The sequence below is a fragment of the Ornithorhynchus anatinus genome, chromosome X1, assembly GCF_004115215.2.
Source record: "Ornithorhynchus anatinus isolate Pmale09 chromosome X1, mOrnAna1.pri.v4, whole genome shotgun sequence".
Lineage (NCBI taxonomy): Eukaryota > Metazoa > Chordata > Mammalia > Monotremata > Ornithorhynchidae > Ornithorhynchus > Ornithorhynchus anatinus.
The window spans coordinates 104,680,990-104,703,519 of record NC_041749.1 but is presented as its reverse complement, the minus strand read 5'-3'; the positions used below and the strand labels follow the sequence as shown (position 1 = coordinate 104,703,519).

Below are 22,530 nucleotides of genomic sequence, written 5' to 3'. Positions count from 1 at the left end.
GCCTAGTAGAAAGAGCACGAACCTGGGAGTCAGAGGACTTGGGTTCTAATCCCAGCTTTGTCTCTTGTTTGCAGTGTGACCTTAAACAAGTCACTTCACTTCTCTGTGCCTCAGTTCCTTCATCTGCAAAAATGGGGATCTAATAGTTGTTCTTTCTCCTATTTAGACTTGGGCCCCATGTGGAACCTGATCCTATCTCTTGTATCCACTCCAGTGCTTAGTACAGTGCTCGACACACAGAAAGCTCTTAACAAATACCACAATTATGCTCATTTATCGAGCACATAGTAAACGCTTAAAAAATACCATTAAAAATATACTATAGCCGTGGAAAGAGAAACCGTTGCATTTTAATTTTGTTTTTTTCCTCTTCTCTGGACCCTCTCCAGTTTCTCTACATACTTTTTAAAGTGCGGAAACCAAAACTGATCAATAAAGTCTGACCAGTGCAAAACATGACAGAAGTATTCATCATATAAAGCAGTGATCTTAAAAGTTTTTCTCCCTGCAACTCTAAGGTCTGCTTTCTCACATCAAACCTCCTTGAAGAAAAATAAAAACTACAGCTCATCTCCCTGTTGGCTCTTGCCTGGAGCAAAAAGACTAGAACAGAGAGCTTCCTTTCAAATTCTATCATTCTGAGATTATTCTGATAATTCTCTGTGCCTCAGTTTCCTCACCTGTAAAATGGGGATTGAATACCTGTCCTCTCTCCTACTTGGACCATGAGCCCCATGGGGGATAAGGACTGCATCTAACCTGATTAACCTAAGTCTACCCCAGCCCTTAGAACAGTGCTTGACACATAGTGAGCGATTAACCAATACCGTAACAGCAATATAGTAATTGCTAATACTGCAAATTTCTCTTTTAAGGAAATACAGTTGCAGTTTGGAGTGCCTGTCAAATGCTATTTCTGTTTTAATTGGGAAATTTCTGTGTCAATTCTTTAGGGCAATTAGTTAAATGAGATAAAATTTATAAGGCAAGAAACTGTTGTTCTTTGGACATCCTGTACAATTGCCTTCCTATTGAGGAGTATCTCTACAACCCAGTAATTTCCCAGTGCTATTTTTTTGTGGGGGCAGGAGGGTGTTATATTTAGAAACACATTCTCTACTCCCTCCTCTCCTTTCTCCCTCTTTATTCTGTGGAACCATTGTGCAACATTCCTTTTTTCATTACCTGAATGGTAATAGCGGGGTTTCTACTTTTAGAGCCTCTTAGCTCTAAATGAGTAGTGTTCTGCTGCCTTTTTTTTTCTTGTGGTAACTTCCCTTGCTTTTGGTTCTGATTAGACCCTGAACGGTAGCAAAGTCCTTTCTCACTCTGCCTTCTGTACTCTCTGTAGACCTGATGATGCAGAATTCAGAGGATGGTAGAGATTCGATGACCTCTGGGGCACTCCGTTCAGCTGCTGCAGTACAGGCTCCAGTAGTGCAGCCTGTGCCAGCCTCTCAGCAGGTACTGTAACCCCAGCAGCATTATTGCTTCCTGTCGCCTTCAAGAATGCCTTCGTTGAGAAGCAGTGTGGTCTAGTGGCTAGAGCCTGGGCCTGGGAGTCCGAAGGACCTGGGTTCATTCATTCATTCAGTCAGTCAGTCAGTCGTATTTATTGAGTCCTTACTGTGTACAGAGCACTGTACTAAGTGCTTGGAAAGTACAGTTCGGCAACAACAGGCTCACAGTCTAGAAGGGGGAGAACGGACAAGGAAACAAAGCAAAACAAGTAGGCAGCAATAGCATCAATATAAATAAATAGAATTATAGATATATGCACATCATTAATAAAATAAATAGAATAATAAATACGTACATATATACACAAGTGCTGTGGGGCAGGGAGGGGGTAGAGCACAGGGATTTATTGAGCATTTATTGTGTGCAGCGCACTGTACTAAGCATTTGGGAAAGTACAATACAATAAACAGTGACATTCCCTGCCCAAAACGAGCTTACAGTCTAGAGTGGGGGAGGGACGGGGTTCTAATCCAGGCTCCGCCACACGTCTGCTGCGTGACCTTGAGCAAGTCACTTTACTTCTCTGGGCCTTGGTTCCGTCACCTGCAAAAATGGGGATTAAGATTCTGCCCCCCATGAGGGTCATGGACTATGTCCAACCTGATTACCTTGTATCTATCCCAGAGCTTAGAAAAGTGCCTGGCACATAACACATACCATTTTTTTAAAAAAGGGAGAAAAACCAAATCAAGTTAGTTTTAGTTTTCAATCAACCATTTGACTCTTCAAATAAACTTGAACAGGCAAAGGGAGGAGAATCAATTGTTGGCCAAGATTGACTTCTAACATCAAAATTAGTGGAGTTCCCAGTTTTAGTTATACATCAGTTTTGCCTTCTATCTTTGTAGATAATCATCCTTCATGTGCAAAGATCACCCCACTGATCAGTGGGCGAGTTTGCCTCTAACTGCATATATGACTGCAATGTGGGACCATTAATCAATCAGTCCCCCATTACACCATGCTCCTTGTGCTGACATCTTTATTGTGTACAGGGCTTAGCACGGTTTTCACTTTTGCTTCTTTGTATCCCAAGCCTCTCGAACCTTCTACTCAAAAAGAACCTCTTTCTAGATTGCATTAGAAACTGTGCCAGTCAGAATAGTAATAAGGGTATTTATCGAAGGCGATACACTGTATTAAGCCTTTGGGAAAGTACGAAAGGAGCAAAAGATGTGTTCTTTACTCACAAGGAGCTTACGATCTATTGGTGGAGACAGGTATGCCTGTCTGTCAAGTAGGAAGAATCAATGTCAACTAGGGAGTACAGTGAATATGGTAGGAGGAATGATCAGGATAAAGAATTGACTGCGTATTTGAATATAAATATATATGTAAGTACTGAGGATGGCTACAGATACATAAGTCCTTGGGGGTGGCTGTGGGGTGTTACTCTATAAGTAGTTTTCTGTCTGTCTCCCCTGGTAGAGTGTAGGCTTCTCGTGGGCAGGAAATGTGTTTTGTGCTTCTGTTCTGATTACCTAAGTGAAAAGTTCCCTCTGCTCCCTCTGCTTCCCTCTGCTCCCTCTGCTCTCCCTCTACACCCCCTTCACCTCTCCTCAGCTAAGCCCTCTTTTCCCCACTTTCCCTCTGCTCCTCCCCCTCTCCCTTCCCCTCCCCTCAGCACTGTACTCGTCCGCTCAACTGTATATATTTTCATTACCCTCTTTATTTTGTTAATGAGATGTACATCACTTTGATTCTATTTATTTGCTATTGCTTTAATGAGATGTTCATCCCCTTGATTCTATTTATTGCTATTGTTTTTGTCTGTCTGTCTCCCCTGATTAGACTGTAAGCCCGTCAAAGGGCAGGGACTGTCTCTATCTGTTTCCGATTTGTACATTCCAAGTGCTTAGTACAGTGCTCTGCACATAGTAAGTGCTCAATAAATACTATTGAATGAATGATACTATTGAATGAATGAAGAAGTTGGATTTCTGAGGACTGCTGGCTCATTCTGTCATTTACGCTAATTTAGAAGAGGGCCCAAGAGGCTCTTCTCTCTTCTGCATCCAAGGGAAAATGCTCTGAGCAAGAATATATTCTTGCAGTTGGTTATTCAGACCCAAGGCACTTAATTTAGAAATTGTCAGAGATTCACTGCTATTTCATATATCCCTTTGTAAATTCAGGAATAGGATATGCAGACAAGTGATGGAGCTGGTATTAAAACACAGGTTCTTCTGTCTCTCAGGTCTTTTAGTACAGTGCTCTGCACACAGTAAGTACTCAGTAAATACGATTGAATGAATTGATGTCTATCTACTAAGTCACACTGCTTCTAACTTGTCACTTGAAGGGATCCTAAGTATCACAATCAGACAGTCAATCAGTGGTATTTATTGAGCACTTATGATGTGCAGAACACTGTACTAAGTGATTGGGAAAGTACAATACAATAGAGTTAGAGAAGCAGCATGGCCTAGTGGATACAGCACAGTCCTGAGAGTCAGAAGGACCTGGGTGCTAATACTGGGTGCTAATATCTGTTGAGTGACCTTGGGCACGTCACTTCACTTCTCTGTGCCTCAATTACCTCATCTGTAAAATGGGGATTCCCTCTCAGGGTCACACCTGGAAAGTTCCCAGTACTCTATCAGTCTTGACTACGGGAGGGAGAGTCAAGCAGAGGCCTACCCATTCCGTTCCTGGCTTAGGCAGTGGCTAGCGAGTGGAAGGCAATCTGCTACAAGTCGAAACTCACCCGTGCTGGGCAGCAGCGGCATGGGAGAGTGTCAAGGGCGAAGACTCAAGTTTACTGGGCGGAAGGAGGCAATGGTAAACCACTTCCAGATTTTTACCAAGAAAACTCTGTGGATACACTACCAGAATGATTGCAGATGGAGGTGGGGCGTTCTGGGAGGGATGTTTCTATGGCGTCGCTATGGGTCCAAGACGACTCGACGGCATAAGGCAAGACAAAAATGGGGATTAAGACGGTGAGCCCCAAGTGGGACAGAGATTGGGTCCAACCCGATTTGCTTATACCCACCCCATTGCTTAATACAGTACCTGGCACATAGTAAGCACTTAACAAATACTATTATTATTATTATTAGTTGGTAGACTGCCCACAAGGAGCTTACAGTCTAGAAGGGATAGCTCCCCAGTGAATAGTCCCAGCCCTTTATTTCAGGGCCCTTCTCCACGATGCTCTTAACATCCTCCTCCTTTTCCTCTTTGTATTTTCTGATTCCCACCCCACCTACGCATCACACGTCAGTCTCAGCATGTACATAATATGTTATTTACTGGTTTTTTGTGTGCTTTTCCAGTTGTCTCTGCTTGTATTCATGTATCAGTTTCATTTCATCCTCTTAAAATTGGAAGACAAGCCACTTCCATTCAGTTTTCTTTATTATTATTATTACATAATATAATAATGTAATATAAAGATAGTACCATGGGGTTTGTATAGTGCCGTAATTTTTCCAAAGTGCTTTCACATCAGGTATTTCATTTTATGGTCCTGACATTCCTCTGAGGAATGGAGAGGCAAGTATTATCATCCCCAGTTTACAGATGAGGAAACTGAGGTTAAGTGACTTGCCCAAGGTCACACAAGAGGCTGGGGGCAGAGCTGGGGCTAGAACCCGGGTCTCCCAACTCCCAAACTCCCATACTATTTCTATTAGACCAACCTTCCCCTCAGCTGCCATGACATCTACTGAACTCTGGGGATGGGGATTTGCTACATTGGTTGTTAAGTTATGCCATCTGCAGTGCCTTGGGGAGGTGTGCACTTAACTGAAGTTTTGTTGATGAAAGTGGATGTTTAATCTTTAGTGTTTGAGAGTGGGTTCGTTAAGTGCTCATTTGGAAACGATAGCTTTCAACTGTTCTTCTTCAGAGCTTACCTCTAATATTGTTTGAGTCTAAACATCACTTTCCTCCCTTTCTTTTTAGAGGGTTTTGATCCAGTCTTCTGAGTCTGCTCCTAAAATTGCACATATGCAGCAAATCCCTGTACCCAGAGTTCAGCAGGTGCCACAGCAGGTAATTATAAAATGATGCTTTGAATTTGGATGACACTTCTATATTTCAAAAGCATTTTTCTGTTACTTCTCCCCTATTAATAGCATCCTTGTAGAATGAGGCAAATAGTATTACTTCCATTGTATAGATGAATAAACTGAGCCACAGAGAGGTTAAATGACTTGGCTACAGTCACCTAGAAGACTAGTGGCAAAGCTGAAGTTAGAAGCGCATCTTCCCTTCCAGATCCTCTCCCCTGCCTAATGTTCCTATCACTGTTGACTATACCACCTCCCTGTCTCCCTGTCTCTGAGGCCTCTCTTTCAGCCCCACTGTTCAGTTTGTCACAAATCTTGTTGCTTTTTCCTCCACAACATTTCCAGGATCCAGTCCTTCCAAATGGCCACCTCGCTGAACTAGGTGCTTGTCATACCTGTGCTTGATAAATGTATCAGCTTCCTCACTGGTCTCCCTACCTTTAGTCTCTCCCAATCAATCAATGGTAAGCACTTGGGAGAGTATATTATAACAGAGTTAGCAGACACGTTCTCTGTCCACAACAAGCTTAGAGTTGAGAGGGGGAGATATAGACCCCTCTGGTCCATCCTTAACTCTGCTGCCCAGAGAAGCAGCATGGCTTAGTGGAAAGAGCACGGGCTTGGGAATCAGAGGTCATGGGTTCTAATCCCACCTCCGCCACTTGTCAGCTGTGTGACTTTAGGCAAGTCACTTAACTTCTCTATGCCTCAGTTACCTCATCTGTAAAATTGGGATTAAGACTGCGAGCCCCGCGTGGGACAACCTGACAACCTTGTATCTACCCCAGGGCTTAGAACAGTGCTTGGCACATAGTAAGTGCTTAACAAATGTCATCATTATTATTTTTCTAAGATGTCATTCTGCACACGTCTCCCTACTCCTCACACACCTCCAATGATCACTCATTCTTCTTGTGTCAAGCAGAAATTCCAGACCATTGACTTTAAGGCACTCATTCAGCTCTATCCCTCCTACTACTTCATTTTTCTCCCACTGCACCCCAGCCTACACTCTTCTTGATTGTGGCATTTGTTAAGCGCTTACTATGTGCCAGGCACTGTACTAAGTGCTGGGGTAGATACAAGATAATCCCTTCCCACCTAGTGCTCACAGTCTTAATCCCCATTTTACCAATGGGATAACTGAAGCACAGAGAAGTGAAGTGATTTGCCCAAAGTCACGTAGCAGGCAAGTGGTGGAACTGGGATTAGAACTCTGGTCCTCTGACTCCTAGGCCTGTGCTCTTTCTACTAAGCCAGGCTACTTCTCTTCTTTCCTCTCAAGATAACCTACTCACTGTGGTTTGTAATCACCTCTTCTACCACCGACCTCTCACTCATGCCTACCTCTCTGTCTGGACCTCCCTCCCCTTCAAATTTGACAGACCATAGCTCTCCCCATCATCAAAGCCTTCTACATTCCCATCTCTTCCTGGAGGCCTTCCACCCTGCTAATCTCCCCTGCTTAGATCCCCTCACTTTTTTTAAAATGGTATTTGTTAAGCATTTACTATGTGCCAGGGATTGTAGTAAACACTGGGGTAGATTCAAGCTTACAAGCTTATCAGGTTGGACACAGTCCTTGTCCCACAAGGAGCTCACATTTTACAGATGAGGTCACAGAGGCAAAGTGAAGTGACTTGCCCAAGATCATACAGCAGACAATTAGCAGAGCCAGGATCAGAACCTAGGTCCTTCTGACTGCCAGGCCTGTGCTCTATCCACTACATACACTGCTTCTCTTCTGCCTCCCGCATACTTCTGCACCACCTAAGTGCCAAGTATCCACAACCTCCCACTTTTATACATAGCTTAAGTTCCCTTTTATTTAAGATCAAACTCATGTACCTATCCCCTTTCCTTCTTCTTTCCTGTAATTTATTTTATCCTCTGTTTCCCTTACTAGGCTGTATGCTCCTTGAGGGCAGGGATCCTGTCTATTAATTGTATTGTTATTTTCCAAGTGCTCAGTACCGTACACATCCTGGGCACTCGATAAATAGTAATGACTGATCGATCATCATATCTCTCCTAACTTTAGACCCACACTCTCATCACTAGACCACATTGTCCCAACTCCCAGGTAACAACAGTGGAGTCAAGAAGACAAGCATCAATATGTAGTTGTTCAAAAATTAAGAATAAAAAAGTTCCCCTTTCTAGTATAGTGTACTTTTATCTTCTCATTGGGAAAGTTTTCTTAAATTTATGTAAAATCCTTAAAATTTTAACATCTGTACATTGCAGGGAAGTATAAATAATAATAATGATGGTATTTGTTAAGCGCTTACTATGTGCCAAACACTGTTCTAAGCGCTGAGGTAGATACAAAGCAATGAGGTGGTCCCACATGGGGTTTACAATCTTAATCCCCATTTTACAGATGAGGTAACTGAGGCATAGAGAAGTTAAGTGTCTTGCCCAAAGTCACACAGCTGATAAGTGGCAGAGGCAGAATTAGAACCCACGACCTCTGACTCCCAAGCCTGTGCTCTTTCCACTAAGCCACGCTGCTTCCAGACAGCTACGCTGGTATTAATGGCCAAAGCAAATAGGAAAGCTTGATTTTTCTCTTATGCCCTCTTGTTTAAATGACTGATGTGATCTAATCAGCTAGTTTAGGAATACTGTATTTATTAAGCTTCCATATTTCAATCAATGGTATGTATGAAGCAGCATGGCTTAGTGGAAAGAGCACAGGCCTGGGAATGAGAAGGACATGAGTTTTAATCCCAGCTCTGCCACTTGTCTGCTGTGTGACCTTGGGCAAGTCACTTCTCTGTGCCTCAGTTTCTTCATCTGTAAAATGGTAATTAAGCCTGTGAGCCCTATGTGGAACAAGGACTGTGTCCAAGCTGATTATCTTGAAACTACCCCAACGTTTAGAACAGTGCCTGGCACATAGTAAGCACTTAAAAAATACCACAATTATTATTATTGTATTGATCATTTATTATGTGCAGAGTACTTGCATGGCTTTAGCTAGATGCTGAACAAAAATGAATCCAAATTGACAGTGACTCTGCTCCCTGCGAGTTTGCAATCTAATCAGTCAAGCACTGTGGCTTAGTGGATAGAGTCTGGGAGTCAGAGGAGCTGGGTTCTAATCCTGGCTCTGCCATGTACCTGCTGAGTGACATTGGGCAAGTCACTTCACTTCTCTGGACCTCAGTTCCCTTATGTGCAAAATGGGAATTCAATGCCTATCCTCCCTCCTACTTAGACTGTAAGCCCCGTGTGCAACCTGATCATCTTTATGTATGTTTAGTATGCTGGCACATAGTAAGAGCCTAACAAGTACCACAATAATTATTATTATCATCATTATTATTCAAATGATCTGGAATAGTGGTATTGTGGGAAGAAGCTAATACCCTAGGAACATAGTAGGCACTTTATTATTATTATTATTAGGAATAATAGGACTGGTGAGAAAGCAACTCTGCAGAGTCCACACATCTGCTGGCCTCTTCTTCCCTGATGGTCCACTATCATCTAGCTATCTACTAAGATGAATCTTGGTGGGCCAGCTGTCATAGCACATGTACAGGAACGTCTGATTAACACGGCAAGAGTGGGGATTGGTTAGGTAATACCTCCTAAAGGGAGACATTTGTCTCACTGAACCTCAATCTCGTCTATCTCACTGCCAAACTCTTACCCACATCCTGCTTCTGCCCAGGAATGTCCTCCCTCTTCACATCCCACAGACAGTTATTCTCCCTACCTTCAAAGCCTTACGAAAGTCACATCTCCTCCAAGAGACGTTCCCTGACTAAGCCCTCATTTCCTCTTTTCTCACTTCCTTCTGTGTCATCCTCATTGCTCCCTTTATTCACCCCTCCCTCTGTCCCACAGCACTTATGTCCATAGCTGTAATTTATTGATTTATATTCATGTCTGTCTCCCCCTCTGGACTGTAAGCTCATTATAGGCAGAGAATGTGTCTACCAACTCTGTTGTATTGTACTCTCCCAAGTGCTTAGTACAGTGATCTGCACACAGTGAGAGCTCAGTAAGTACAATTGAAATTCAAAGGGGAAAACTGAAAAAATTTCTGAATAGTTGGCTTAGTTTGCTGTATGGGGATATTTAAAAATTGATTTTGTTTTTGATCCCTGAGGATAGAAGAAGGCACAAGACACTAGAGATGGGGCAGTAGACAATCAGTAACAACAATATTGATTGAGTGCCTACTATGTGCTCGGGGATTCATTCAAAAAGGTAGTATTAATCAATCAATATTATTTATTGAGTGCTTATTGTGTTGTAGAGCACTGTACTGAGCGTTTGGGAGAGTACAACACAACAATATAACAGACACCTTCCTAGGTTGGGTTGAGCTGATTGAGTAAAGCCAATGGTAAGGAGTTTTTGTTTGATGCGGAGGTGGATGGGCAGCCATTGGAGGTTCTTGAGAAGTGGGGAGACATGGACTGAATGCTTTTGTTGAAAAATGATCTGTGCAGCAGAGAGAAGTATGGACTGGAGTGGGGAGGGACAGGAGGCAGGGAGGTCAGCAAGGAAGCTGATGCAGTAGTCAAGGCGGGATAGGATAAGTGCTTGGATCAGCGTGGTAGCAGTTTGGATGAAGAGGAAAGGGTGGATTTTAGCACTGTGGTGAAGGCAGAAAGGGTGGATTTTAGCAGTGTGGTGAAGGCAGAACCGACGGATCTGGTGACAGATTAAATATGTGGGTTGAATAAACGAGATTAGTCGAGGACAACACCAAGGTTACAGGCTTGGGAGATAGGGAGGATAGTGGTATTGTCTAGAGTTATGATAGGAGGAGTACAGGGTTTGGGTGGAAAGATAAGGAGTTCAGTTCAGGACATGTTTAGTTTGAGGTGTCGGTGGGTCATCCAGGGAGAGATGTCATGAAGGCTGGAGGAAATATGAGATTGCAGAGAAGGAAAGAGGTAGGAGCTAGAGATATAGATTTGGGAATCATCTGCATAGAGATGATTGCTGAAGCCATGGGAATGAATTAGTTCTCCAAGGGAGTGGGTGCAAATGGAGAATAAAAGGGGACCTAGAACTGAAACTTCTGGGATCCCCACTGTTAGAGGGTGGGAAGCTAGAGGAGGGGCCTGCAAAAGAAACAGAGAAGGAGTGATCAGAGAGATAGGACCAGAACCGAGAGAGGACAATGTCATTGTGAAGCCAAGATTGGATAAAGTTTCCAGAAGAAGGGGCTGGTCCACAGTGTCGAAGGCAGCTGAGAAGTCTAGGAGGATTAGGGTAGAGTAGAGGCCGTTAGATTTGGCGAGAAGATCATTGGTTGCTTCAGAGAGGGCTGTTTCTGTGGAGTGAAGGGGGCGGAAGCTGGATTGGAGGGGATCTAGGAGAGAACTGGAGGAGAAGAAGTGGAGACAGCAGGTGTAAACAACTCTCTCAAGAAGTTTGGAGAGAAATGGTAGGAGGGAGATAGAGCGATGACAGGAGGGAGCCGTGGGGTCAAGGGAGGGTTTTTTTTAAGATAGGGGATATACAAGCATGTTTCAAAGCAGTGGGAAGTAGCCGTTTGAAAGTGAACTGAAAATGGCAGTCCAGGAGAGAAGAAGGGAGGGGGCAAGTTTTTAAAAAAAGATATAAAGAGATGGTGTCAGAAGCACAGGTGGAGGGGGTAGATTTAGAGAGGAGATGAGAGATCTCTTCTTGAGTTACTGCAGAGAATAAAAGGAGAGTCAACGAGATTGGAGGATGAGGGGGGATTGGAGAGGAGCAAGGGAGATTTTAGGGAGAGCACACCTAATGGTTTCAATTTTGTCAATGAAGTATGTAGCCAGGTCATTAGGGGAAAGCGAGGGTGGGGACAGAGGGACAGGAGGTCGGAGGACGGAGTTAAATGTCAGGAACAGTTGGTGGGGGCAGTGAGTTCACTAAGCCTAACTTGGACAAACTGGGTTGGCACAATATGTCTTCTGCCAGTGGCTTTCTAAAACACTCTGTGGAAAAAAAAAAAGAAATATATATATATATATCTATCTATCTGATAGTATGGAAAATGACTGAAGCAATACTCTTTACTGTTATTTTTTTCATCTCAAGGAGTTCAGTCTCATGCATATTTAGTACAACCTTATTACCTATAACACTGTAGCCATCTGATTCCTGTTTTAGGTCCAACCTGTACAACATATATATCCGACCCAGGTCCAGTATGTGGAAGGAGACACTGTCTACACTAATGGAACCATGTAAGTAATTTTTAAAAGTTGATTATGATTCTGTAGCAGTGCTTTCCCCCAGGAGCTCAATAATTGTTTCTGAAAGGGGGTGGGGCGGGAGGGTGTCTAATAAGTAAGTGCTGGTGTCATGTCGTGTGGCTAGACTAGTGTCCAAGCTATTTGCAGCTTCCTCGAGTTCTGTTTTGGCTTTATGACCACCCTCAGGCTACGCTTCTGTCTCCCTTCACTCTCCACGCAGCTATGAGTGCTGACTGGATGGAGGCTCGGATGGTGCAACTCAAAGGATGGCAGCCAAAAGCTACTCCAGACCCCAGTAAACTCCACATGGCTTCCAAGCTGCAATATAGTCACATAGGGATTAATGGATAGAATACACTAATGATAATAATAATGGTATTTGTTAAGTGCTTAATAATAATGATGATGATGATAATAATGGTGTTAAGTGCTTACTGTGTGCCAGGCACTGTACTAAATGCTGGGGTGGATACAAGCAAATTGAGTTGGACACAGTCCCTGTCCCATGTGGGGCTCACAATCTCAACCCCTCTTTTACAGATGAGGGAACCGAGGCCCAGAGAAGTGAAGTGACTTGCCCAAGGTCACACAACAGACAAGTGCCCCCTTCCCCTCCCCACAGCACTTGTGTATATGTACATATTTATTATTCCATTAATTTTATTAATGATGTATATATATATATATATATCTATAATTCTGTTTATTTATATTGATGTCTGTCTACTTGTTTTGTTTTTTTTTGTTGTCTGCTTCCCCCTTCTAGACTGTGAGCCCGTTGTTGGGTAGGGATTGTCACTATCTGTTGCCGAATTGTACTTTCCAAGCGCTTAGTACAGTGTTCTGCACACAGTAAGTGCTCAATAAATACGATTGAATGAATGGAAGTGGCGGAGCTGGAATTGGAACTCATGACCTCTGACTCCTAGGCCTGTGCTCTATCCACTGCACCACACTGCTTCTCCCTACGTCTTACTGCTTCATACTGCTTAGTACTATGTACTAAGGGCTCTCCTCCTCTAGACTGTAAGCTTGTTGTGGGCACAGAATGTGTCTGTCATATTGTTGTATTGTACTCTCCCAAGCGATTAGTACAGTGCTCTGCACACAGTAAGCACTCAGTAAATATAATTAATACAATCACTTATCCTAACCTGTCTAGATTACTGCATCAGCCTTCTTGCTGACCTTCCAGCCTCCTGTCTCTCCCCACTCCAGTCCATACTTCAATTTGCTGCCCGGATCATTCTTCTACAAAAACGTTCAGGATATGTCACCCCATTCCTCAAAAAACTCCGGTGGTTGCCCATCCACCTCTGCATCAAACAAAAATTCCTCACCATTGGCTTTAAAGCACTCCACCACCTTGCCCCTCCTACCTCACCTCCTCTTTCTACAACCCAGCCCGCACACTTCATTCCTCTAGTGCTAACCTTCTCACTGTGCCTCGATGATCTCACCTGTCTCACCACCTACCCCTAGCCCAAATTCTGCCTCTGGCCTGAAACGCCCTCCCTCCTCTAATCTGACAGGCAATGACTCTCCCCCCGACCCCACCTTCAAAGCCTTATTGAAGGCACATCTCCTCCAAGAGGCCTTCCCAGACTAAGCCCCACTTTTTCTCATCTCCCACTCCCTTCTTCATCATCCTGACTTGCTCCCTTTGCTCTTCCCCACTTCCAGCTCCACAGCACTTATGTACATAGCTGTAATTTTATTTATTTGTATTGATGTCTGTCTTCCCTACTCTTGACTGTAAACCCATTGCGGGCGGGGAATATGACTGTTTATTGTTGTATTGTACTCTCCCAAGCACTTAGTACAATGCTCTGCACACAGTAAGCGCTGAATTAATACGGTTGAATGAAGGAGTGAATGAATACAATTGACTGACCTACTAGCTGGCTAGGGTAGAAACAAGATAATCAGGTCCCACATGGGGCTCACAGTCTAAGTAGGAGGGAGAACAGGGATTGAATCTCCATTTTGCAGATAAGGGAATAGAGGCACAGAGAAGTGAAATGTCTTGCCCAAGGTCTCACAACAGACACGTGGTGGAGGCAGGATTAGAACTCAGGACCTCTGACTCCCAGGCCCAGGCTCTTTCCACCGGCTCGCACCACTTCCCTGACTAAGACTAGGACCGAAGATCTAGATCTGCTTATAGCTCTCACTTCCAGGCTGCTGGGCCTTGGACAAGTTACTAAACCTCTTGATGTCTGTTTTCAAGGACAGGGAAATAGGACAATAATGTACATGCTCTTAAAGGATGCTGGGAAGATGAATTAAGATGTCATGTCTGGGGGGTCCCTAGTTTGAAGATTGCAAACCACTGCTGCTCAAGAAACTGCTTAAGGAAAGTCCCAGCTTCCCCAAATGCTCCCAGTGCCCTTCCCAGCATATATGGCAGCGCAGTGCCCCTTGGATGCCTCTTGTAGACTGTAAACTCCCCATGGGCAGGGATCATGTCTACCAACTCTATTGTACTGTACCTTTCCAAGCGTTTAGTACAGTGCTCTGCACACATTGAGTGCTGAATAACTATCACTGATTGATTGATCTTGCTGCCTAACCCAGCTTTTGGTAATCCCTCCTTGCTGCCCAACCTTTGCAACTTGTACAAATATTGGATGTAGTTCATCTTTTTTTTTGTGGTATTTGTTAAGCACTTACTATGTGCCAGGTACTGTACTAAACGCCAGGGTAGAACAACTTAATCAGGTTGATTGCATTCCATATCCAGATCCCACATGGGGATCACAGTCTTAATCCCTATTTTTTATAGCTGAGGTAACTGAGGCACAGAGAATTTAAATGACTTGTCCAAGGTCACACAACCAACAGGTGGCAGAGCCGGGATTAGAACCCAGGTTCTTCCGACTCCCAGGCCCGTGCTCTATCCAGTAGGCCATCTTCCTTCTCATCTCCATTTAAATTCCTAAAGTGGCCTAGAGTCCACTAAAAGGCATAATTTAAGAATATTGTGGCCAGTTGATCTTTTTCACCCCAAGTTGCTGTTGAGCATAAAAATCATACCAAACTTGTCTGACAGATTATTATTTCTTTAGAGTTGACCACCTGCAAATACAGCAGAAACTTGATCAACTATAAAGGCCCTTCAAAAACCTTGTATAATTGATAGTGCTATACACAGCAAAGACATCAACTTGAGGGGATTGATCGATAATAACGATGGCAATTGTGGTATTTGGCACCACCATCCTTCCTGCCTCACAAGTCTTTAACCTTGGCGTTATCCTTGACTCCTCTCTCTCATTCGTCCCACATATTCAATCACTAAATCCTGTCGGTTCCACCTTCACATCATCGCTAAAATCTGCCCTTTCCTCTCCGTCCAAACTACTACCACGTTAATAACAGTCACTTATCCTACCCTGCCTGGATTACTGTATCAGCCTCCTTGCTGACCTCCCAGCCTCCTGTCTCTCCCTACTCCAGTCCATATTTCACTCTGCTGCCCAGGTCATCTTTCTACAAAAACATTCAAGATGTGTTTCCCCACTCCTTAAGACACTCCAGTGGTTGCCCATCCACCTCATTAAAAAAAACTCCTCACCATTGGCTTTAAAGCATTCCATCGCTTTGCCCCCTCCTACCTCACCTCGCTACACTCCTACAACCCAGCCCGCACACTTTGCTCCTCTAATGCTAATCTTCTCACTCTACCCTGATCTCATGTATCTCACCCACACCCTCCCTCTGTCCTGGAATGCCCTCCCTCCTCGAATCCAGCAGATAATTACTCTCCCCTGCTTCAAAGCTTTATCGAAGGCACATCTCTTCCAAGAGGCCTTCCCTGACTAAGCTCCCCTTTCCTCTTCTTCCAATCCCTTTCGCATCACCCTGACTTGCTCCCTTTGTTCATCCCCCCACCCAGCCCCACAGCACTTATGTGCATATCTGTAATTTAGTTATATACATTAATGTCCGTCTCCCCTCTAGCCTGTAAGATCGTTGTGGACAGGGAATGTGTCTGTTTATTGTGATACTGTACTCTCCCAAGCGCTTAGTACAGTGCTGTGCTTACAGTAAGCATTCAATAAATATGATTGAATGAATTAAGTACTTACTTTGTGCCAGGCACTGTACTAAGAGCTGGGTAGATACAAGTTAATCAGGTTGGACACAGCCCCTGTCCCACATGGGGCTTATGTTCTTATCCCCATTTTACAGATGAGGTAACTGAGGCCCAGAGAATAATAATAATAATAATTAATAATAATAATTATGGTATTTGTTAAGCATTTACTATGTGCCAAGCACTGTTATAAGCACTGGGGTAGGTACAAGGTAATCAGGTGGTCCCATGTGGGGCTTACAGTCTTAATCCCATTTTACAGACAAGGTAACTGAAGTACAAAGAAGTGAAGTGACTTGCCCAAGGCCACATAGCAGACATGTGGGGGAGCCAGAATTAGAACCCACGTCCTTCTGGCTCCCAGGCCCATAACCATAACCCACTGAGCCATGCAGGTCATTGCCTCTTGGGAACTGGGGTTGTGGAAACAAAGCCATTGGCTTCCCCTGTCCAGCTTTTTAGGGCTGCCCATCTTGCTCCTCTCAGTAAGATGGGGGACAACTGGAAGGACACTGGATACACATCAGGAACCCAAGCTACAGCTCACTCTCCCAGGTCTAGCTTCAGCAGGAAATGGAGACCCCACGTCCTCCCCATCTCAATGGTGAACAGACTTCCCTCCAAGCCCTGATCACTTTTCCTCATGTGCTTGCTTAACCCTGTCTACATCTACAATGATCACTATCCCAGCCCAATATGTGTATGTGGTGTGTGTTCAATCAGTCATTAGCATCTATTGAATGCTTACTGGGTGGAGAACACTGTACTAAGCACTTAGGAGAGTCATACAACAGAGTTGGGTGAAATGGTTTCTGCCCTCAAGGAGTTTACAGTCTCATGGGGGAGACGGACAGTAAAATAATTTACAGATAGGGGAAACAGCAGAGTGTAAGGATACATGCTATGGGGTAGGGTGGGTATTAAAATGGTTAAGGGGTACATGGCCAAGTGTGGAGGCAGTGCAGAGGGGAGAGCGAATATGGTGGGGAAATGAGGGGTTAGGCAGGGAAGACCTCTTGGAGAAGATATGCTCTTTGACTTTTTTTAATTTTTTTCTTTATTTCTTCATCCCTACCCCTGGGAGCCCTACCCCAAGTTTGTCCCTGCCCTCAAAATGAAAAGTTGGCAACATCCCAAAATGCTCCAAAACCAAACCAACCCTAAATTTAAGATGAACTCCTAAAATATAATGCTTCAGAATGGAAGAATATTTCAGGGCAAAAAATTCTCTCTTGCTCTTTCTCTGCTGCTCGGCCTCTTTTCCTTTCACTCTCTCCCTTAGCAAGGGGGGGTATGCATGCACATGCACACGTATTATCATCATCAATGATATTTATTGAACACTGTACTGAGTGCTTGGGAGAGTACAATACAACATAATTGGTTGATACGTTCCCTGCCCACAGTAAACTTACAGTCTCCTGTCTTGGTGTGTCCTCTGTGTGACTGGGGCAGCCTATTAAAATAACTTCCCCTTTAAAGAATATCCTGGGTGGGGAGAGAGGAAGAAGTGGGAGGGGGTAGTTCCGTTGTTTCTTCTGCTTGCTTGTCACTGAGTAGCCTTCTGGAGACCCAGAGAAGAGGATTTCTTTTTTTTCCTGCTTGGGCTGCATGGAGTTAGACAGTTCTCTTTCAGATGAGAGGAGAAGAACCCCACAGCCAGTAATGGAGGACAGCAGCAGAGGTGAGGGCACCGCAGGAGTTCAGAGGGACAGTGACCCTTCTGGATCTTAAGGGGCTGAGGGGCCCCTTGCAATTCCTTAAATAGTGAATTTAAGGGTGCCCTTAGTTGACCATGATAAAAAATTTTTAGCGCATACCCGTATGTCCTATAGCAAAAACCTCACTATAACCAAAGCAAAGTTCCAGTCAAATCATCTGTGCTACTAATAGGTAGATTACTATCTTTTGATACGATGAGGAGGTAAAAAGGTTTTTTTTTCCAAATTTTATGACTCTACTTATATCATTTGAACATTAAATATTCATTTGAAGATTGAGAACTGTCATCTATAACCTCACTACCATTTAATGAAGTGAAAATTATCTTTGAGAAGAGCGCTTTTAAAGCATTTCTTTCTATTAACTAACAGCTCTTGTTGATGAGCTCAAAAGGAGCTGACTGATTCCATCCCAGGGAGAAGTTGTCTTAGAGGGGAAAAAGTACTAAACAAGGTTTCCAGGCGGTTTCCCAGGATTGGGTCCAGTGAAATGCTAATGTCGAAATGTAGTAATTCCATATCTGGATTTACCTTATCCTAGGAAAATTTTTTTAATGGTATTTGTTAAGTACTTACTGTGTGCTAGGCACTGTACCAAGTGCTGGGGTAGATACGAGTTCATCAGGTTGGAGACAGTCCACATCCTACGTGGGGCTCACGGTCTTAATCCCATTACAGATGAGATAACTGAGGCCCAGAGAAGTGAAGTGACTTGCCCAAGGTCACACAGCAGACATGGCGACGCATCTTTGGTTATAGTTAATATTCCTTAGAGTGAGCACTGTTCTGAATTTGAGACCCACATATATGAAGGTTTCACTCGCATAAATTTTGCATGAGATTGTTAATCTTTGGGCAGCGTTTTGGGTTTCATGACTGAATTTTTATTCCTTTAATAGACGAGCAGCCTATACGTACAATCCTGAAGCTCAGATTTATGCACCGAGCAGTGCTGCGTCCTACTTTGAGGCCCAGGGAGGTGGAGCCCAAGTGACTGCTGTGGCAGCCTCTCCTTCAGCAATCCCCTCGCACAGTATGGTGGGCATCGCCATGGATGTTGGAGGAAGTCAGATCATCTCCAGCTCTGGAGCCTATGTCATTCACGGAGGAATGGATAACACTAGACATTCTCTGTCACAGACGTCACGCTCATCCCCAGCAACGGTAATGTACCATAGCTCTGTAGGGCCAGCAGCTACTACTGTGGGGCCAGAAGTTATTATATTATGAAATATGCCAGCCGAAGGAAGTGATAGGAAGTCAATCCTTTAATGTGTTTACAATTAGGTTGGCTAGAACAGAAAAATGTTTGAAAGAGCACTGTTGAACAGGGTCTCCACCCATCTTGCAGTCAATGTTTGGCGGGGAGGGTCCTCCACCCTAAATTATAATTTGATGCATTTTCAATAACACAGATCCATATGCTCGTATTTTGGTAATTAGGTGAAAAAGGAAACAACTAATTTTGTTTTTAAACTGATTTCAATGTTTTAATATATCAATATTTTATACCATTAATATTCTCAATAGTATGCAGAAGGGGCATCTGAATCAGATCATTTCAATAATGTTATTTATGGACACCATGAGAACATTTTAAAAACGTTTTAAGATGCATAAAAAATATCAACTAGTACAACTAGTGAACGTGATATAGTTTGGGATTTTAAGCTTTTTTGAGGGGGGGAGGGGCGGGGGGCTTTAAGATTCTTTCAGAGAAAGGAAATAATGGAAAAATCTATCCCCATACTGTACATCCTTCAATCCAGGGGACCCCTGCAGGGGTGATGGAACTGTTTTGGTCAGTTTTGAGTATGTGGTTGCAGAGGCCTGGGGCAAGGATTCCATCCAGATTGTGGTATCACTTGGGAGCTAACTGGAACTCCCCCCCCCCCCCGCCCGCCCGCCCATCAGAGAACCCAGACTGCCTCATTTTACCTACGCTTGCGACTATGGCTGGAAAAAGCCAATGTTTGAATAGCAGTGCCTACCATAAAAAGTTCCCTGCTGTGCTCATGTGTTTGCTTTTTTTACAGTGCCTTATGCTATTTCGGGTGTTTCCCCTTAGTTTCCCACTCCTGAAGTAGCTTCTGTTTTGTTGTTGATTGTGGTCTATAACATTCAGATGTCCGGCTGCATTGGCTGAGGCTGTGTTTCACTAAGTTCTTAAGTTATTTCTGCTCTCTTCACTTTCTGTCACCCCTTTCCATCTCACCAAACAGCAGCTGTTGGACTATCCGTGCAGAGCACTGTACCATTTGAGAGAGTACAGTAGAGTTGGTAGACACAATCGTACCATCAACGTTGTTTCCCGAATGCTTACTAAGCATCCTACTGCTATTTATTCCACACTCATGTCATACCCCCTGAAGCTGGGTTGACTTAATAATGCAATGTATTAAACGGTTACTGTGTAGAGCACTGTACTAAGCAGTGGGTAATATACCCATGTGAGAATGCAAATTCTAATCAGAATCTGAATCTGTCTGGGGGGGGTGGATTTACGGTGTAAAACTAAAAATGGGGAAAGGGGACTAGGGGCAGCCTCACTGGGGTCGATGGAGACAAAACACTAGGCCACTCAAGAGACCCAGTGCAAAGTTCTGCAGGGCACAAGGGCCGAAGGAGCAGAATTTCAGGCGATGGCTCCAGCCGCAGCAGCAGTCACTGGGTTCTCGAAATTTCCAAAGGCGGAGCCCGCGGATACGTTTTTGCTTTTTCCTTTCCCGCCATGGCGAGGTGAGGTATGGAGAGTTCAGTCATTCAGTCATTCATTCATTCATTCGTATTTACTGAGCGCCTACTCTGTGCACAGCACTGTACTATGCGGTTGGAAAGTACAGTTCGACAACAGATAGGGGCAATCCCTACCCAACAAAGGGCTCGAAATCTAAAAAGGGGTGGGGGGAGGCAGACAACAAAACCAAAGTTGACATGCCGGCTCCTCAGGGCACGATCCCAGAGAGACAAGATGGCGGACGGGTGGCGCTGCCACCTGCTAGTGGTTTGTGGGAGGGAGACCGTCACGGGTACAGGCTAAGGAGTAAGCGCTCCGCACACCGTCAGCGCTCCATAAATACAATTGAATGAATGAATGCCTCCCTCATCCTCCGCCAGTTGCGGTTCTTTATCATTATTAAGTGCCGTCGAGTCGTTTTCGCTTCCTAGAGACCCCATGGATATACTCCCTCCATAATATACTCTGCCATAATCCGCCACCTTTCTAATGGTTCGTCCGTTAGCGTCCGTTAGCGTCGTTACGGCGCCTGCGCCATATGCTCTCGTCGCTTCAACTTTCCCGCCAAAACCTGCGCAGGCGTAGCCGGAAAGAGCCTAGTGCCCCGCCCGCCCGCCTCCTTCTTCCCCGTTTCTCCACACAATCGCTTTTCCTCAGTGCAGCTCTGGTCTCGTAAGCAGGGCCGTTTGCTGTTGGGCAGCTAGACCCGCATCCTCCAACATGCAGGAGCCAAGCCGTCCAACCCCGAGCGGCTCCGGGAAGCCGAGCGCCCCTACCCCGATCCCCCCCAACCCCTGCCTTCCACCCCTGCGGGGGCCGAGCGCCCCTACCCCCATCCCCCCCAACCCCAACCTTCCAGCCCCGCGGGGGCTGAGAGCCCCTACCCCCATCCCCCCCAACCCCAGTCTTCCAGCCCCGAGGGGGCCGAGCGCCCCTACCCTCATCCCCCCCAACCTCAGCCTTCCAGCCCTGAGGGGACCGAGCGCCCCTACCCCCATCCCCCCCAACCCCAACCTTCCAGCCCTGAGGGGGCCGAGCACCCCTACCCCCATCCCCCTCAACCTTCCAGCCCTGAGGGGGCCGAACGCCCTTTTCCCCATCCCCCCCAACCCCAACCTTCCAGCCCTGAGGGGGCCGAGCGCCCCTATCCCCATCCCCCCCAACCTTCCAGGCCTGAGGGGGCCGAGCGCCCCTACCCCCATCCCCCCCAACCCCAACCTTCCAGCCCTGCGGGGGCCGAGCCCCTCGACCGCCAAGGGAGCCGAGCTCCCACAGCCCAATTTCCTAATCCCGCGAGGAGCCGGGGCTCCCGGCCCCGGGAAAGCCGAGGCCCAAAGCGCCCCCGGGCCGCGCGGGAAGTCCAGCCCCCAGGCCGGGAGGGCCCCCGGGGCTTCCAGCCCCGAGAAAACCGAGCCCCGGGGAAGCCGAACCTCGGAACCTGGCGGAAAGCCGGACTCCCGAGCCGCGCGGGGAGCCGAGCCCCCCAGCTTTGGGCTGGCCCAGCTGCGAAGCTGCGGCCCCCAGGCCTGGGAGAACCCGGCTCCCAAGCTGCACGGGGAGCCGAGCACCCAGGCGGTACAGGGAGCCAAGGCTCCCGGCCCCAAGCCTGCCGAGTCCCCAAAGAGCGCGGGGAGACGACGCTTTCGGATCTGGAGAAGCCGAGCCCATCAACAGCGCGGGGTGCCGATCCCCCAAGCCGCGCAGGGGGCCAAGACGCCCACGGCGGACAAGGCCGAGCCCCCGAACCGCGCGAGGAGACGACGATTCCGGCCCTGGGGAAGCCGAGCCACCAAACAGCGCGGGGAGCCGAGCCCCCAAACATCGCGGGAAGCCTCGTCTCCCGGCCCGGACCAAGCCGAACCCCCAAACCACGCGGGGAGACGACGCTTACGGCCCTGCCCAAGTAAAGCCCCTAAACAGCATGACGCGGCGGGAGCTAAGGCGCCCGACCCGGGGAAGGCCGAGCCCCCACACCGCACGGGGAAGCGACCCTTCCTACCTTGGGGAAGCCGCACCCCTGAAGACCGCGGGGAGCCGAGCTGCCAAGCTAACCGGGGAGCCGAGGCTCCCGGCCTGGACAAAGCCGAGCCCCCAAACGGTGCGGGGGGACGACGCTTCCGACCCTGGAGAAGACGAGGCCCCAAAGGGCGCGGGGGGCCGAGCCCCCAGACCGTACCGCGAGGCGAGGCTCCCGTTCCCGGGAAAGCCAAGTCGCCCATCCCCGAGG

At 46.2% G+C, this 22,530-nt stretch overlaps 1 protein-coding gene and 1 non-coding gene across 3 annotated transcripts in view; both read left to right on the top strand.

Annotated features, from left to right (window-relative positions):
* Nucleotides 1-22,530, top strand: part of RFX2 (regulatory factor X2) — a 180,094-nt gene that overhangs the window by 80,560 nt on the left and 77,004 nt on the right. For both annotated transcript variants that reach the window (XM_029051839.2, XM_029051837.2), the window contains exons 3-6: nucleotides 1,352-1,464; nucleotides 5,431-5,520; nucleotides 11,661-11,737; nucleotides 18,466-18,730. In XM_029051839.2, coding sequence (XP_028907672.1) covers nucleotides 1,352-1,464; nucleotides 5,431-5,520; nucleotides 11,661-11,737; nucleotides 18,466-18,730 — 545 coding nt within the window. The remainder of the gene's footprint in view (nucleotides 1-1,351; nucleotides 1,465-5,430; nucleotides 5,521-11,660; nucleotides 11,738-18,465; nucleotides 18,731-22,530) is intronic.
* On the top strand, nucleotides 4,081-4,218 carry LOC114807046. Its single transcript, XR_003755099.1, has one exon. It is a non-coding gene; the product is annotated as a small nucleolar RNA SNORA7 (small nucleolar RNA).